This window comes from Merops nubicus, unplaced genomic scaffold (genome assembly GCF_000691845.1).
Source record: "Merops nubicus isolate BGI_N331 unplaced genomic scaffold, ASM69184v1 scaffold48857, whole genome shotgun sequence".
NCBI classification, from domain to species: Eukaryota; Metazoa; Chordata; class Aves; order Coraciiformes; family Meropidae; genus Merops; species Merops nubicus.
In genome coordinates, this window is record NW_008619251.1 from 33,817 (window position 1) to 48,662 (window position 14,846).

The 14,846-nt window shown below is 38.8% G+C and overlaps 1 protein-coding gene across 1 annotated transcript; it reads left to right on the forward strand.

Moving 5' to 3' along the window:
- Positions 1-2,508: 2,508 nt before the first annotated feature.
- On the forward strand, positions 2,509-9,097 carry VCAM1 (vascular cell adhesion molecule 1; the record flags this gene model as incomplete). The annotated part of the gene is made up of 7 exons (XM_008943708.1): positions 2,509-2,787; positions 3,472-3,789; positions 4,397-4,669; positions 5,310-5,573; positions 6,000-6,272; positions 7,812-8,078; positions 8,834-9,097. Coding segments are annotated over 7 exons (1,835 nt in total), but the record flags the coding sequence as incomplete, so codon positions are not given.
- Between the last annotated feature and the right edge of the window lie 5,749 nt (positions 9,098-14,846).

Here is a 14,846-nt window from a genome sequence, read left to right on the forward strand (position 1 = left end):
TGCTAGTTACTTGGGAAAAGTAGCTTCTTCTCCTCTAATAAAAATAATTATGGTGATAATAAAAATAATATATTATGGGAGAATCCACTGTGGCAGTTTCCGTGAATTTCAGCTTTAGTGACTTCTGGTTAGGCCTTGCTAGGTGCTTTGGATTTCCCTGTTTTGTCATCTCCTGGATAATTCTTGGGTTGTCTTGTTTAGTTTTTACATATCTCTGAATATTTATCTTATTATTAATTATCATTGTTGGAAGACATACTTTCTGCCTGAGATCACAATTTTATCTTCCCGCAATCATTACATCCCTTTTATGTTTATGAGTTTATGATAAGAGTATAATGATTGTATTGTATGATGAAGAGTATGATAGGTGTATTATGATAAGTGGCCCATGCTTCTTATTTTACCTAGTGTGTTTCTGTAGCAGCCTGTACTGCACAACCATCCTTTGGTAAGGATGCAAGTGTAGGGGCAGCTGCAGTCAAGGAAAAAGCAGGAAAAAAATGTTCATGAAGAAGCCATACTGTGGCCAGAGGGAACCTTATGTCCTCTAGTACTACTCTCACCTGAACATGGTATTTTGGAGCTAGCATTAGGTTATTAACTGTAAAATTTGCTTGACTCAAAAAGTATTATGCTGATGTGGTGCCAGCTTTTCAGCAATTACATTTATAGCATTGTCCCTTCAGCCGTTCTTTTTCCAAGTTATTGCTCATCTACTGGGTATTTGAATCTGTGCTGTTTATAAAATATACTATATGGTGACAATATTTTATAGACATCAGATGACTGAACTATTACAAACAAAATGGATTGCCAGAAACATTTTAAAAACATATATGTTTTGGTTTTACTTTTTTGCTGCTTTTATTTAGTGATTCATAACTGGGCAATATGAACTACTCAAGTAGTTGAATAAATAAACAATTGAGATTTGGAAACCTTTATCTATTATTTACACTCATAGCATTTCCCAATTGAAAATTAAACCCTGAAAATGTTATTTTACTCTTTTAATAACATTTTAATTCAGTTCATCTGAACAGGATGAGCCTGGTTCAAGCTGATAAATTCGCATCTCCAGACTTCTGTTGTCTGACTTATTTCTTCATTTTTAGGGATCAAAAATACTTAGGAATATGAGTAACATCACCTCTCAAACGGACAGCACAATTTTCAAAGGAAATACTGAGTTATGTAACATTATTTACAGAACTGAGCAACAGAAATATTCTTAAGACTCAGCCCTACAAAAATATTTGCACTGAAAGCAAACTTTAATGGCTTTTCTGTATGAGATATAGTGCCATTCAAATGACTTGGAATTACCCACATCGTTTCATTTTATCAGTTGCTTGGAGGACCAGGTCTTGACTTGCTCTTTATAAGTCTAGTAGCCACTGTATTACGTATATTAATGTTTGTTTTCTGGGCTTGACATTCCCTATTAAAAGAGCAGCAGAGGGCGCTGAGCCTTCGCCCCCGCCCCACCGCCCCCACCTTCCCCCGGCACAACCTGATATGGGTCTTTTCCTCCCTGCTCTGGATTTCCCCGTCCAGGGATTCCCCACCCTACCTCGAGGAGACCCTTTATAAAGAGCACACTGGAGCTATTCTAATAAACCGTTGCAGAGCACTAGGATCTTATTGTGCCGCTTCACAGAAAACAGAAAGCAAGGCTTCTGAATTTACTTTCTTTGCCTAGTAACAGCAATTACAAATGTTAGAACAGATGGGAAGAACAAGCCAAGCTGTGCTAATAATTCTGTATGTGTTAATGACTGGTAAGTTTGGGGGTGTTATTTGCTTTATTTGTTTTTAATTTTGTTAAGTGTAAACTGACCTGCAATTTACTGTTTGATCTTTATTTCTCTTTGTTCCAGTTGCTTTTACATGTCAGTGAATACAACTGTCAATTAAGTAGTTCTGTGAAAATGTCAGGAAGCTTTTTTTTTGACATTTAGTTTACATTTACATTAACTGACACAATCATTTTCTTAGTGAGTTTGCTAAAAGGCAGCCTTGGAGACAACCGTAAGTATATCATTGCATTTAATTTTCATTTTTTTAATTCTTCCTGTCTCCCTGACAGTATCAGTCAAGCTTGGTACTAAATGTCCTGTTGAAAGTGATTCTGCAGTTGTCCTTGCTATCTGCTTTACCATCCCTCCCCTCAAATGTTGCAAAGTTTTCAGAACCAGCTCTGCCTGACAAAAAAATTTACATTGTGCCAACGCATTTATTTTCACTGACAGCATTGGGTTTATGCCATTTTATACAGGAGAACTGTCTGTGAGAGACATCTGAATCTGTATTATCTTTGAAAAAAATAACAACAGTTATGTAGCATTTTGGAGATGTAAACCACTGTATGAGCTTTATTAGTTTAACCTCCACAGAGTGGTAAAGTGAACTTGCAAAGTGATGACCTCGTGTCACTGTGGAACATAAGTGCGAAAATAAATGTTGAGAATGCTAATGAGTTTATGTATGTTCTCTCTATTATAGTTAAAGCTTTTGAAATGGAGATTATACCTGCTAACAGAATTGTTGCACAGATTGGAGAAAGACTCACACTCACATGCAATTCTACTGGCTGTGCATCACCAAGATTTTCCTGGAGAACCCAGATGGACAACCCCCTCGGAGGAACAGTGGACAACTCTAGGACCTACTCTACCTTAACTATGAATCCAGTTAGCATTGTGAATTCTCATGATTATCTGTGTACTGTCTCCTGTGGTAAGGAAGGGAAAAAAGAGAAGAGCGTCAAAGTTGAACTTTACTGTAAGTAAAAATGTAAAATTATCTTTAAGTAGTACACATCTGTAAAAAAATCAATAATTGTTTTGAGATATTGTGGTTAGTAATTAACTGATAGTGCTAGGATAATGAGTCTGCTATAGTTCAACATGTATTTGCTTGTAAGATTCCCTTATCTGTCTGTTCAGTATTCTTTCTCAGCCCCTTTCTGCTTAGCTTCCTGCACTGAAGGTAGCATGTACTGGTCTTATTTATTCTTATCCTTTGTTATACTTGAAAGCCAAAACATGGGCTCCCCAAAACAATTGTAGAGAGGGGAAAAAAACAAACAAACAAACAAACAAACAACCAAAAAAAAACCACCAAAAAAACAATGTGCCTGAGATGTGTGTACTGGGACACCTGTGAGTGCAGAGCACCTAATCAGAGCCTTTGCATTTTGCAGGGGCATGCTTCAAATGTCTAAACATGCCAGCACAGAAAATGGATGCCACCAAAGCATGGATTGCTCCAGATGCCTGTATTTAGGCAGCTGTGTCACTGCCTATGTGCATGACTGGATCTTGTTAGGTCATTTGTAATCATATTTCAGCAACTGTACAAATATGACTTCTGTTAGTGTATGGACTGCTTATAAAAGACCTGTATATCTTCATATCAAGATATATCATCTCTGCTAGACTAAGGAAATTTCTTTTATTCTTTTAGCCTTCCCCAGTGATCCTGTCATTGAGATCAGCCCTTCCTTAGTGTCTGGAGAACGAGTTACGGTCATCTGCACAATTCCTGATGTGTATCCTTCTGATCGCCTGGAGGTACTCCTAAAGAAAGAGGAACGTGTTGTCCATGAGGAAAATTTTAGTGAAGATGTCAGCACAAATACAGAGGCCAAAACAGTGAAATATTCATTTAATCCCACACCTGAAGATATTGGGAAAGAGATTACTTGTGTAGCCAAGTTACCAATTGCTAATATGGACTTTGAACCCAAAGAAAGAGTAACTTCTCAGAAACTGAATGTAAACTGTAAGTATTTTTATTCTAGGCTTTCATACCAAGTACTGTTTAACGTTGTTTCATGGAATACATTTACAAAGCGTATGCTAAAAATCATTTATACCGTATGCTTCTTACCTCTATTATTTTGGAGATAATCTACTGGATTCGGTTGAATTCTATTGTATTCAATAACAGTCAGAGTCATTAAATACCTGCTGGTGAAGTTAAGCAATATTTTAGTAAATCCTCTCTCACTCTCCTACCTTGGACACTGGTGCTCAGCTGAAAAGTAAAGACAAGAAGAAAAATGTCAGCATGCAGATAAACAGTTGTTTGTGAAATTACCACTGTATGCTTAACAGTTCCAAGTTTATAGTCCTAAACAATAGGGAGACAAATGTAAGAGTGAAAAGAAAAAAAAAAAAGTGTACACATTTTGTCTAGTTTAGATTTCAAAGCTGCGAGCTAAATGTCTTATCAAGCCTGGGAAGAATGTTCCATTGTGTTACTGGAACACATTGTTCATTTTTAATTAGTACTATGTGAACTGTACCTCTAGGGAAGCTAATGTTAGAGATGTGTGTGTCATTCTTCATTAATTTACTTACCTTATCTCTCTTTTATTCTCTTCCAGTTGGTCCACAAAATACTGTCATAACTGCTTCTCCAGGCAACTCGCCAATGAACGGAGACCCTCTAAAACTCACTTGTGTGACTGAGAGTAATCCACCAGCACAAATAGTTTGGCGGAAACGTCTGGCTGATGAAAGCATTGAGCATCTGACAGAAAACAGTGTCTTTTCTATTCCCCATACCCGTTTCACTGATTCAGGACGGTACATCTGTGAAGCAATTAATCTGGTAACTAATAGAACAGAGAAAGCAACTGTGGACATTGTTATACAAGGTACAAATCTGCTTGAATTTAACTTGGATTATCCAGTACCCAGCTGCCTGTATTTTGGAGGGTGCTGAAACACTGAAAATTAGGAAATTATAGGGCCTTCTTTGTTATGATTCAGTATTGAGCTTGCAATTTATTGCTGCTCTCCATGGGCTGTGCTTTTCATTTCTGTGCTTAATTTTCATCTACTTCTCTCTGTACTACTGTTGCACATGCATACATCTATACGTTTCCTGCAATGCAACACTCAAAGTGATAAAAGAATCTGAGAAAGTGGTGGTGTTGAGGACACTGTTTTTTCCTTGAAATGCTAATGTATATAGCAATTTCACAGGGACATCACAGTCTCCTTCTTTGAACAAGTAGTGTTAGTCAGTAGTAGTAAATTTACTAGTTATTTAGTAGCAAAACTATCTGAGATGTTCTTGTTGTGGTTATTATTACTCATCATTACTCATTTTCATTAAAGCAGATATTCTTAGATTGAGTCTGGGACCAAAATCAAAATTAACAGCTCTTTGGGCGAGCAATTCCTGCTTGCTTAAAGCCCTCTGTGTCTTTCATACTTCTGCATTAGTATAAACTTTTATAGCCTCCTATAGTATCAGTATAACCATATTTAGCCTTTTCTTTTGTCATGCAGGTGCTCCGAACATTGCAGAACTCTCCATTGAGCCTTCTACAACAGTTCAAGAAGGAGAAAATGTCTCCATAAAATGTTCTGCTGAGAGTAACCCTCCTCCCAAGATTACTTTAAGGAGAAAATCTAACAGTGCAGACATGGGGCCTTACAGTGAGGGAAGAATTCTCCTTCCATCTGTGACATTCCTAAATGGAGGAGACTATGAATGTGTAGCAGAAAATAAGTTTGGGAAAAATAAAAGTGAAATAACACTTAATGTGGAGTGTAAGTATGTGTAATATTTTCCCAAATCATTTAAAAATAATTAGTTAATACTCCACTTGCTTCAGTGGCAAATATAATCATGAAACTAAACAAAACGTTGTGAGTGCAAAAAAAAAATCTGCATAGTCCTCTGCTCTTCCCCAAAGAAAGGAGCAGTACTGGGGAGCAAAACAAAGACATGAAATCTTTAATGTAATGAGAGTCAGGGTCTGAATGAGCACGAAACTGGTCTGCCTTCTTAGGATTCTTGGGTAGAAGTGCTTGGTTTGTATGTTTAGGCTATAGACAGTTTGTATGGAAGAGCTGATACTTTATCCTGAGCATGAAAAAGAAATTAACTTTGGGAAGCAAACAGCCTGACATCCAGTAGGACGTGTTGGATCCATCTTTAAAAAATCCAATAACAATTAACTATGTGATTCTTCCTTTCAGATGGACCGAAGAATACACTGATCTCTGTAATCCCTGCTACTGCTGTTAAAGAAGGACAAACTGTGACAATGACATGCACTAGTTCTGGTAATCCCATACCAGTGATCTCTTGGAAGAAAAGGAAAGCCACCAGGGAGTCTGAGAGAATCCTTGAAGGTGCCACTTTAACTATACAGAACATAAGAAGTCAAGATCTAGGACTTTATGAATGTGAAGCTTATAACCAATTTGGCAAAGAAGAAAAAGCTGTGGAACTACTTCTTCAAGGTTAGTAGAGCTAGATAAAACACAAGGGGTTTTTTTTTGGGTTTTTTTGTATTTTAGGTCCGGATCTAGTTTTGGAAAAGACGAGGGAATTCTGTCTTTGTCAATGGAGTTGAAAGGTGGCCCTAATGTCATTAAGTCAGTTAGGAACCTTTAAAAAATGAAGGGTGAAATCTGCCTTAGTACAGATACCTTATGCAAAAATCTTATGTCAGTTGAGCTTCCATCATTCCATCTAATTGGCAAATGTTTGCATGAGGCAAAGAACCTATGCAGTGCCTCCGTTTTCTTCCAAATACATCTCAGTGGAGGATCCAGATACCTGCATACAAAAGGTTCAGAGAGAAAGTTCATGCTGCAGCTTCTCTGTGGAGGAGCTGTATTCAGCCCCTTGACTCTCCTTTAAGTTATGACTCTGCATTCTATTCTCACAATCTGCATTTGAGTTAGACCTGATGCAGATCTCTCAGCCTACCTGCAGTCATAGCAAAGTTCCATTTTCAGTAGCAAGAGGACTTCTCTGCTTTAGCCTCAATGCTTCTGCTTATTGCATGGCCACAGTGTATTGCATAATGATCACTTCTGCCACTAATCCATCTCTCTTCCCTATTTTTTAATATTTTTGTAGCTGCATCAAACAATATACTTTCCATTTTCCCTTCAAGTGCAAAGATACCAGGAGAAAGTGTTATCACCTCCTGCACAGCGGCAGATGTTACATCTGTTCACAGTACTCTGTGAAAGAAAATAAGTGATGGGATCACAACACAACCCTTGAAACAGTAGATGGGAAATATACCATAGACAGGGCTCAGCTGAAGGATGCATGAGTATATGAATGCATATAACTAATAAAATGGGCTTAGGACTTGATACTTGAAAGGTTAATTAAAATAACTACTGTACAGAGCTGATACTGGGATTTGTTTTAGAAAAACAGAATGACATCTTTGCTTCTATTTCATTAAGAATGAGTTGTCTTTAAAAAAAAAAGAGATTATTTACACAGGTTCTTAAATGGTAGGATCTTAGTGTTAATGAAAACTTCTGTCTTTTGTGCAGATGCACAAAATAATTTCTGCTTCAAAATTTTCCATAGTTCTACTTCCACCTTTAAAAACAGGATGTAAAATTGTGGAACCTAGAGAAAAATATACTGTTCTAGGATGCCTTCCTTTGCCTTTTCTGTTTCGCTTCTCTTGAAAGAGGACATCAACCTCTGGGTCTGTTGGTCTGTGTCCTTTCATGAACTCAAAAGAATAAAGAATGAATTTAAAATAAGAAACTAAGAAAAGTCTCCATATCATGTAAAAGATATGCAACATACTCCATCAACTGATGAAATGTTCTTTCTGTCAGCTGCTGTTGACTGCAGTGTGCAAAGGATAGCTAGTGACAACAGTGGCTAAAGCTATGTGCTTGAGTATTTCAGTGAGTCCACTAACAGGGTTAGTACTTTGTGTGCACAAGCTGCTGATAACTCACGATTTTTTTTGCTTATGCTTGTTGCTAAATCCTACCTTGCATTTCTTGTCTTTTCAGTTCCTCCCCAAAATGTTACTGTGTTAGTATATCCATCAGAAAATGTTAAAGAAGGAGAAAATGTCACAATTACATGTAGCACATACAGTAACCCACCATCACAGATGGTCCTGAAAAAAGTCCATCAGGAGAAAGAAATTATTCTGCCATCAGTGAATGGAACCTTTATACTCTACAATGTCACCAAAAAAGATGCAGGCAAATATGTGCTTGATGTTTTCAATGAGGTTGGAAACAACATCAAAGTGATTGAGATAGCTGTTGTAGGTAGGTAGATCTATTGCCTTAAACTTATTTTGTTTGTACTTTCTAATTAATTTTGTGTCAAGGTGAGCACAGTTAGTTCATGGCTGATCCTTGCACAACAATACTGCAGTGAATGTAAAAAAAAAAAAAACAACCAAAACAAAACACCAAAAAACCCAATAAACAAAATCGACCCAAATAATAGAGCAGCTGGTGAGAGTAACATGTATTTAACCTCCTCTCTGTGTGGATGGTATTGTCTTTTTTACCTGAGTTTGTGCAGTAGTTTTAAGGAAAGGGCCAGAGAAAGGTGGATCCTGGCCACATTTCTGTCCCTGTGCATGAACAGTGAGGCTAATCCAGAGACAGTTCTGTTTCACAAAAAGATCTAAAGATTGAGCTTTTTAAACATGGTCTTTTCCTAAAGTGTTGCTTCCAGGAGCGAAAAATGTCCCCAGATATTTCCTGGGTAAAATACAAGATACTCTTTTTGTATTCTTCATCAACTCCATGGTATTCTACATTGTAGGAGGTATCAGGAGGATTTAACTTGCATAACAAATTCAAGACCAAGGTAGTGTGTATTAAAGTATGTATTGTGGAGTTAATAAAGAAAAAAAGCATAAGTAAAACTATTTGAAATGTGCTTTGTGCATGAAAACAGAAATAGTGTTCCAAGTGAAGGTCGCTAGTAACACTGCTTTTACAGTAATATACGTGCATCTGTTTCAGTCAGATTTTACACAACTTTTTTCTCCTTTTGTCTCCATTTTCAGGAAGATTGGAAAAACCAGATCAAATGATACCCCTGATCATTGCATTCTCTGGTGTAACAGCAATAGCAGTACCTGTAGTTGCAGTCTTGATCTACGTGTCAAGAAAAGCAAAGATAAATGGATCCTACAGTCTTGTAAAAGCACTCAGGCTGAAAGTGTGATCACATGAATATAAGTCTAAGTTCATAATAAGCAATTTTATTTATTATTGTGACTGGTTCTACTCTTCTATAACATATGGTAACATACAAGTGACTTAAGAACACTGCCATATGATAGCGAATTGATTATTTTTTTTTATGATTCAATAAGTATTTCAGTGTTTAAATTCAAGGAGAAGTTAGCATCCTGTCCTAGAAACTGGTAAATCACTTCTGTGTTGAAGCATTCTGAACAAAGAGTTCCTTGGAGAACTAGGTTTGTACATAGTGTATATTTTGTGTTATAAATATGTTCAACTGAGTATCAGTTTGTAAAATTGCAGTCTTACTGCAGCTGTACAGAGAAATGTTGTTAATTCAGAGGTGTAAATCAGCAATACTTAAGCTGATCTGATGATAATACTTTATTTTGTATTACCCTACTGAGTGAATGTTTTTAATATAATTTTTCTGCTTGTGGTAATGTTTCAAAAATGTTCTCTTTTCATTCATATTGCCATAAACTTTGTATCTTCAATGAAGCTACACAATCATTGGGCTATGCATTTCTAACTACTTTAAATTAAGAACTCAAGACTCATTTGTGAAACATTTTATTTTACATATTATTCAGAAAGTGTCTCAGATTAGAGTCTAGTTAGTTTTAGGACAGCTGAGGTATTTTTGTAGGGTTTAATCATTCTCAAATCCATGTTAGAATTCTGTTATTCATGATGAGCCAAACCAGACGCTTCATTTAGAATATGAGCTGCCAATAAATATGCTTTACAGATTTCCACTGTGAAATAAAGCTACCAGTAGGTTTCTTTGACTAGATTCCCCTGGTGAATCTTGCTTAAGATTATGTCAGAGTACATGTTCCTGTGGAAGGAACCAGTGAAAACTATAATACGTAGCAAGAGCAGATTCAAGTGTCACAGGAAGCCCTAGATGTAAAGGCCCAAGCAAGTGACAAAGGCATAGGCAAGGGGAAGAGGCAGAACCTATGCAGCCTCAGCAATGGTGGTTGAGTTGCTTCCTGAAGAAGTGCCCTTCCAAAGCTGCTCATTGTGGAAAATTAAACCACTTGCCTGGCAAGTTTCCTTTTGACAGACAGCTGGTGCCTACATGCTTCACCGTGGTTAGCGCCTTTTTTCACTGCATGCTGTCGCCAGCGGTGGCAGAATGGCTGTGAAAATAGGAGGCTTTCTGTGCATAGGCAAAGACAAAGGGGAAGGAGAGGTGGAGCTTGCTGGTGTTTCCCCTTCCATCCTTTCTCCTGGCTAGCAGTGCTGCTTTGACTCATCTGGTTGGTGATGTTCAGCGCTGAAGGCAAGGCTGTGGGAGGTGCAGGCACTGTGCCTGAGGTGTCAAAGTGCATCGAGACTCAGCAGCCCTGATCCACTGTATTAGGCACAGGACAGTGGGCTGGGCTCTCCTGAAATTGCACACACAAGGTCAAGCATAAGGTCAAGCAGAGAGACATGAAATGAGTTTCTTTACATTATAGAAAGAGTAACAACTGCCCCAGCAGAAATACAAACACAGAGGTCCCCTGGAAGCTTGCAGCGGGATGAGGCGCTGCTGTCGATCTCCTGGCTCTTTTTCATAGCACACTCAGCAGGGTGCTCTGCACAGTACATCAGTGCATGCAGGGTCCTGAGCTTACCTGCAGTTATAAAGGGGGGCTTGGAGAGTGGGAGTGTAGCAGAAAAATGGGAGAGCAGTATGGACTTGGCTTGGAGGAATGTAAGCGTGCAGTAGGAGGGTGAAGAAAAGACTGAAGACAGAGGAGGAGGAGAGCTTTGACAGGCCCATGACATAAATTTTTTGGAGGTGGTGCCAGGCAGATTTACTCAGAATGTCAGGCCTGTCTCATTGCTATCTTATGAACAAACCAGAGAGCATGATTTTTCCACCGTGCAAAATTTCAGTGCACACATTTTGCCTACCAGATAGTTCTGGTATCTTTTGCAAGAAGGATAGTTAGAAAAGATACAGACAAGGAGGACTGGAAAACAGGAAAAATGAAAATGCTTGGGACTTTCCAGTTTGGAGAGAGAATTCTGAAGGAGGAGGGGATGTGAGTGATGTTTTCCAAATTGTGAAGGCAGTTGACGGCAAACAGCAGATGTAGAACTGCTGTTTGATAAATCGTGCGATGCCAGAAATGCAAGGCATGCAAACTAAGGAGAGAAAATAGTAGAAAGTAGTTCTTTACACATGGAATGGTGAACTATGGGAAGCTGCTGCAGAGGGCTGTGGAGGCTGACAGTACTGGCTCAAAAAGGGGAATGGAAAAAATAATGGTTGAAAGGTCCATGAAAAAACACTAAAGGGAATAGGTAGAAATATACTGTATAACATCCCTGATCCAATGGCCGTTGACGTTGTGCGACCCTTAGGGAATATACTGCAGAGAGTGGCTAGGTTTGTATGCTCTCTGGAAATAGTGTCTCGCTCCTGGAGACGTACTGGGGTAGCTGGATCGCTAGTAAGACTCAGTAAAGTATGTCTTGCCTTTTTATGCCTTGTCTGAGTGGTCTTGGGCTAGGCGTACTTGGAGAAGGGGCTTAGCAATTCCTGTGCTTTTTTTTTCTTCTCTTGTAGTCCCTTAGGAGGAATAAAAAGAGGAGTGATGAGTGGGAGAGAAATAGGAGTCATCTTGCAAAAGCACTTTGGTGCTTGTGTAGTCTTTCCTGGAAATCACTCCACGGGTTCCTGGTATCCTCTCTGCTGTTGGTTTCACCAGTATTTATGGTACAGATACAGACACAGACCTTAATGTCTACATGGCTTATCTGCCCTCTCACAGTCTCCATTAAGTCATTTAAGTCAATAGAAGTTGGCATGCGATTTCAACAGGGCAGATTTTTCACCCAGAAACACTAAGTGAATAGACAGAGTTTGTAAGAGTTAAGGAGTGGCTGCTCTTGTGTGGGCAGCTAGCTTCCTCTCAGTGAAATCATGAAGAAGGACCTTGCCAGGGGATCTCCTGCCCTACTGCCTGACTCTCGGTATTTTCCAGGACAGTGATTTGGGCAGAAGTTTGTCCTATGGAGGTTAAAAGTTCACAGTCAAATAACTTCTCTTTTTATTGAAAATTACAGAAGGCATATTGTTTCTCCTTGCACTGTTTCTCATCAAGCAAAATGCAGAGCTGGCAAAAGGCATCAACAGCAGTGCCAGCCCAGCAAGCACTTTCTGAAGCGGTCAGAGCCACCTGGAGGTCTAGGTGAGAGTCCCTGCCACAGGTCCTGTCTTTGTGACCACAGAAGAGTGTAGAGCAAAGGGCAGTCAGAGACAGGTCCACTCAGATTATCTCTACAGAGTCACCTCACAGGTTTCAGAGCTGCTTTTTCCCCTGCCTGTGCCTGTGCCTAAGCACACCAGTTGCCCTCATGTCCTTAGAGCAGGGGTTCATCCCAGCAGTACCATCAGGCAATGCTAAATGCTAGTGCTAAAAACAGCCTGCATTTAAAAGGTGATTGCAAAATCTCACTCCCCACAGCTAGTTCAGGATGTGTTCTTCCTTACATAAAGCTCAAACAGCAGATAAGTTTTTTAAACTTCTCCAAGAATGCTTTCAAATTAGTTTGAAATTTAATCATTAATTTAAACAGTTAATCCATCCCATGACAGAGGTGCTTTTATCTGCTGGAGATAACACTGGAGGCCCTGTGTTTGTAGGGACAGGCTCACCCTGGTTTCAGGGACTAGCAGGGCCTGGTCGTGGTGTTTAAGGCCAAATGATGATCCTGTGTCTCTGGCTGGATCAGGCCATTCAGCTTCATTGGCTTGCTGCTGTGTTGGACCAGATAACTTCTCTGAGCAGAGTGTGTAAAGAATCTGTTGACTGGAAATTCTTCACTGATGGAGAATATACCATTGTCCTTGGTAATTAGCTGTACCCTTTCTGTTGTATAGACATGGCCTACTTCCTACTCCAATTTGTCTGGCCATTTATGCTTTTCTCCCCACAAGATAACTGCATACTGGAATCAAGCTGTCTCTTATTTCTTTGATAAACAAAACAGATTGAGCTACCAAGTCTTGGTGATCAACAATCTTGTGATTCCACAAGATGTTTTCTACTGTGGTAAATAATCCTTGTGGCCTTCCTGTGTTCTCAGTTCCTCTCAGTGATTCTGCTGTGTTTAATGATTGAATGAAACATGGAGTGTTTCACAGAGCAGATTTTTGAGAGGTTGAAAATGTAGCCTTACAATGGCTCCTTTTGCTTTTTGCAATATGGAGAAATTTGGACATTTAAATCCCAAGATTTGTACCCGAGATACTGATTTGTGCCTAAGATACTGATTCCCTTTCAACTAAAATTCAGGAACATTTTGTCCCTCCATATATATCCAAGCATCTTAACAGTAGAGTGAGGCAAGCCAGCATGATTCTTCACTGCTAAGTAATCCAATTAGGCGCTCTTACCTGAAAAGCATACAGAAATAAACATTTTAGGGAGGAGTTTTTTGTTTGTTTGTTTGTTTTGTTTGTTTGTTTTGTAGATAAGCTCTGGGAAAAAGGAAAGAAAATTTCTTTCTTACAAACAACGTGCAGTTCCATACCACATTGTCGTTGAGTCTATTGTTTTAGTTCATAGTCACAATGGCCTTGGTGCAGATAATGGAGCAGGGATGGAGCAGATAGCAGGATTTTGCTAGTATTGACTAAAGAACATCACTTCTTTTGAGGAATTATGACCATGTTTTCATAAACTACTCATCCCAAGTTTTCTGAGTTGAAGCAGAAAGCAACAACATGGAAGAACAGTGCTCTATTTGCTTTGTCTGCCAGCCAGAATAGTACTATATATGTAGAAGCAGCTAAAGAAATGTGTAGAATACAGGAGAATGTATTTTCACATCTAAAGGTGAATTCATTCTAAAGCCTGAAAATTCTGTGTTCAAAACATAAATGTTTTGAAATATCTGGTTTATAATATCTATAAAGTTCTTGACAGAACTTAATTCTTATGTGTCTTGTTACATGTTCTGTAGCAAGTATCAGAAGTAGCAAGCAGTTGAAAAGCACACTGTACCAGTATTCTGCACATATGATTATTCCTTTTTCTTTCCTAGCTCACTGTTAATTCAATGGAGTAGGGCTGTGTAAACCTCCAAGATCTGTATCTGGGACATGGAAATCCACCTTCTAAAAGCTGTTGTGATTTTTGTTAGCAAAGTCCTCTTGTTGAAGAGATGAGAGACAGGTGGGTAGATATAAATTATGATCAAGGCACCTGTTTAGCCTTGAACTTGATTGAATAGAGAATTGAAGGTAAATACTGGGTGAGATTAAAGCTGACTCACTCCCAAGGTTTCTGCAGTTTTTTATGAGTGCACACACATATTTTTGGAACCAGATGCAGGTAAGGAGGCAACAAGATAATTGTAGAAAGACCTAGTGAAACGGAAATGAGGTAGAGTGTAAGAATGACCACAGTAGGTCAGACCAAGTTTTTTAACCAGCAGCAGACAGAAGCTGGTGCCTAAAAGATGCTGTAAAATCAAAAAGTATTATGATAATCTCCAAGTACACTCCTGGCCTGCAACAGTTTTGAAGATTAGGAGTTTGCTTCACTGCATTTAGTAACTTCCAATGGACTTGTTTTCTGTTTTGTCACTTGAAATTATGTGAATTCACAGCATGCACAACATCCTTGTTTGCAAGGAATGAAGTACTTCTTTACTGAGTTCAATATCTTGTGGTTGTGTGACTGGCACCTTTTAAAGTTCCCGGTTCAAGATCTTTTGGTTTGTGTTCTTTTCAAAACAGAATAAAGCAGGAGAAAGTCTGAGCAAACTTTCAACACTGAGCTATCTAGATTTCTAGACATAGTGGCTATTACTGAAACCTGG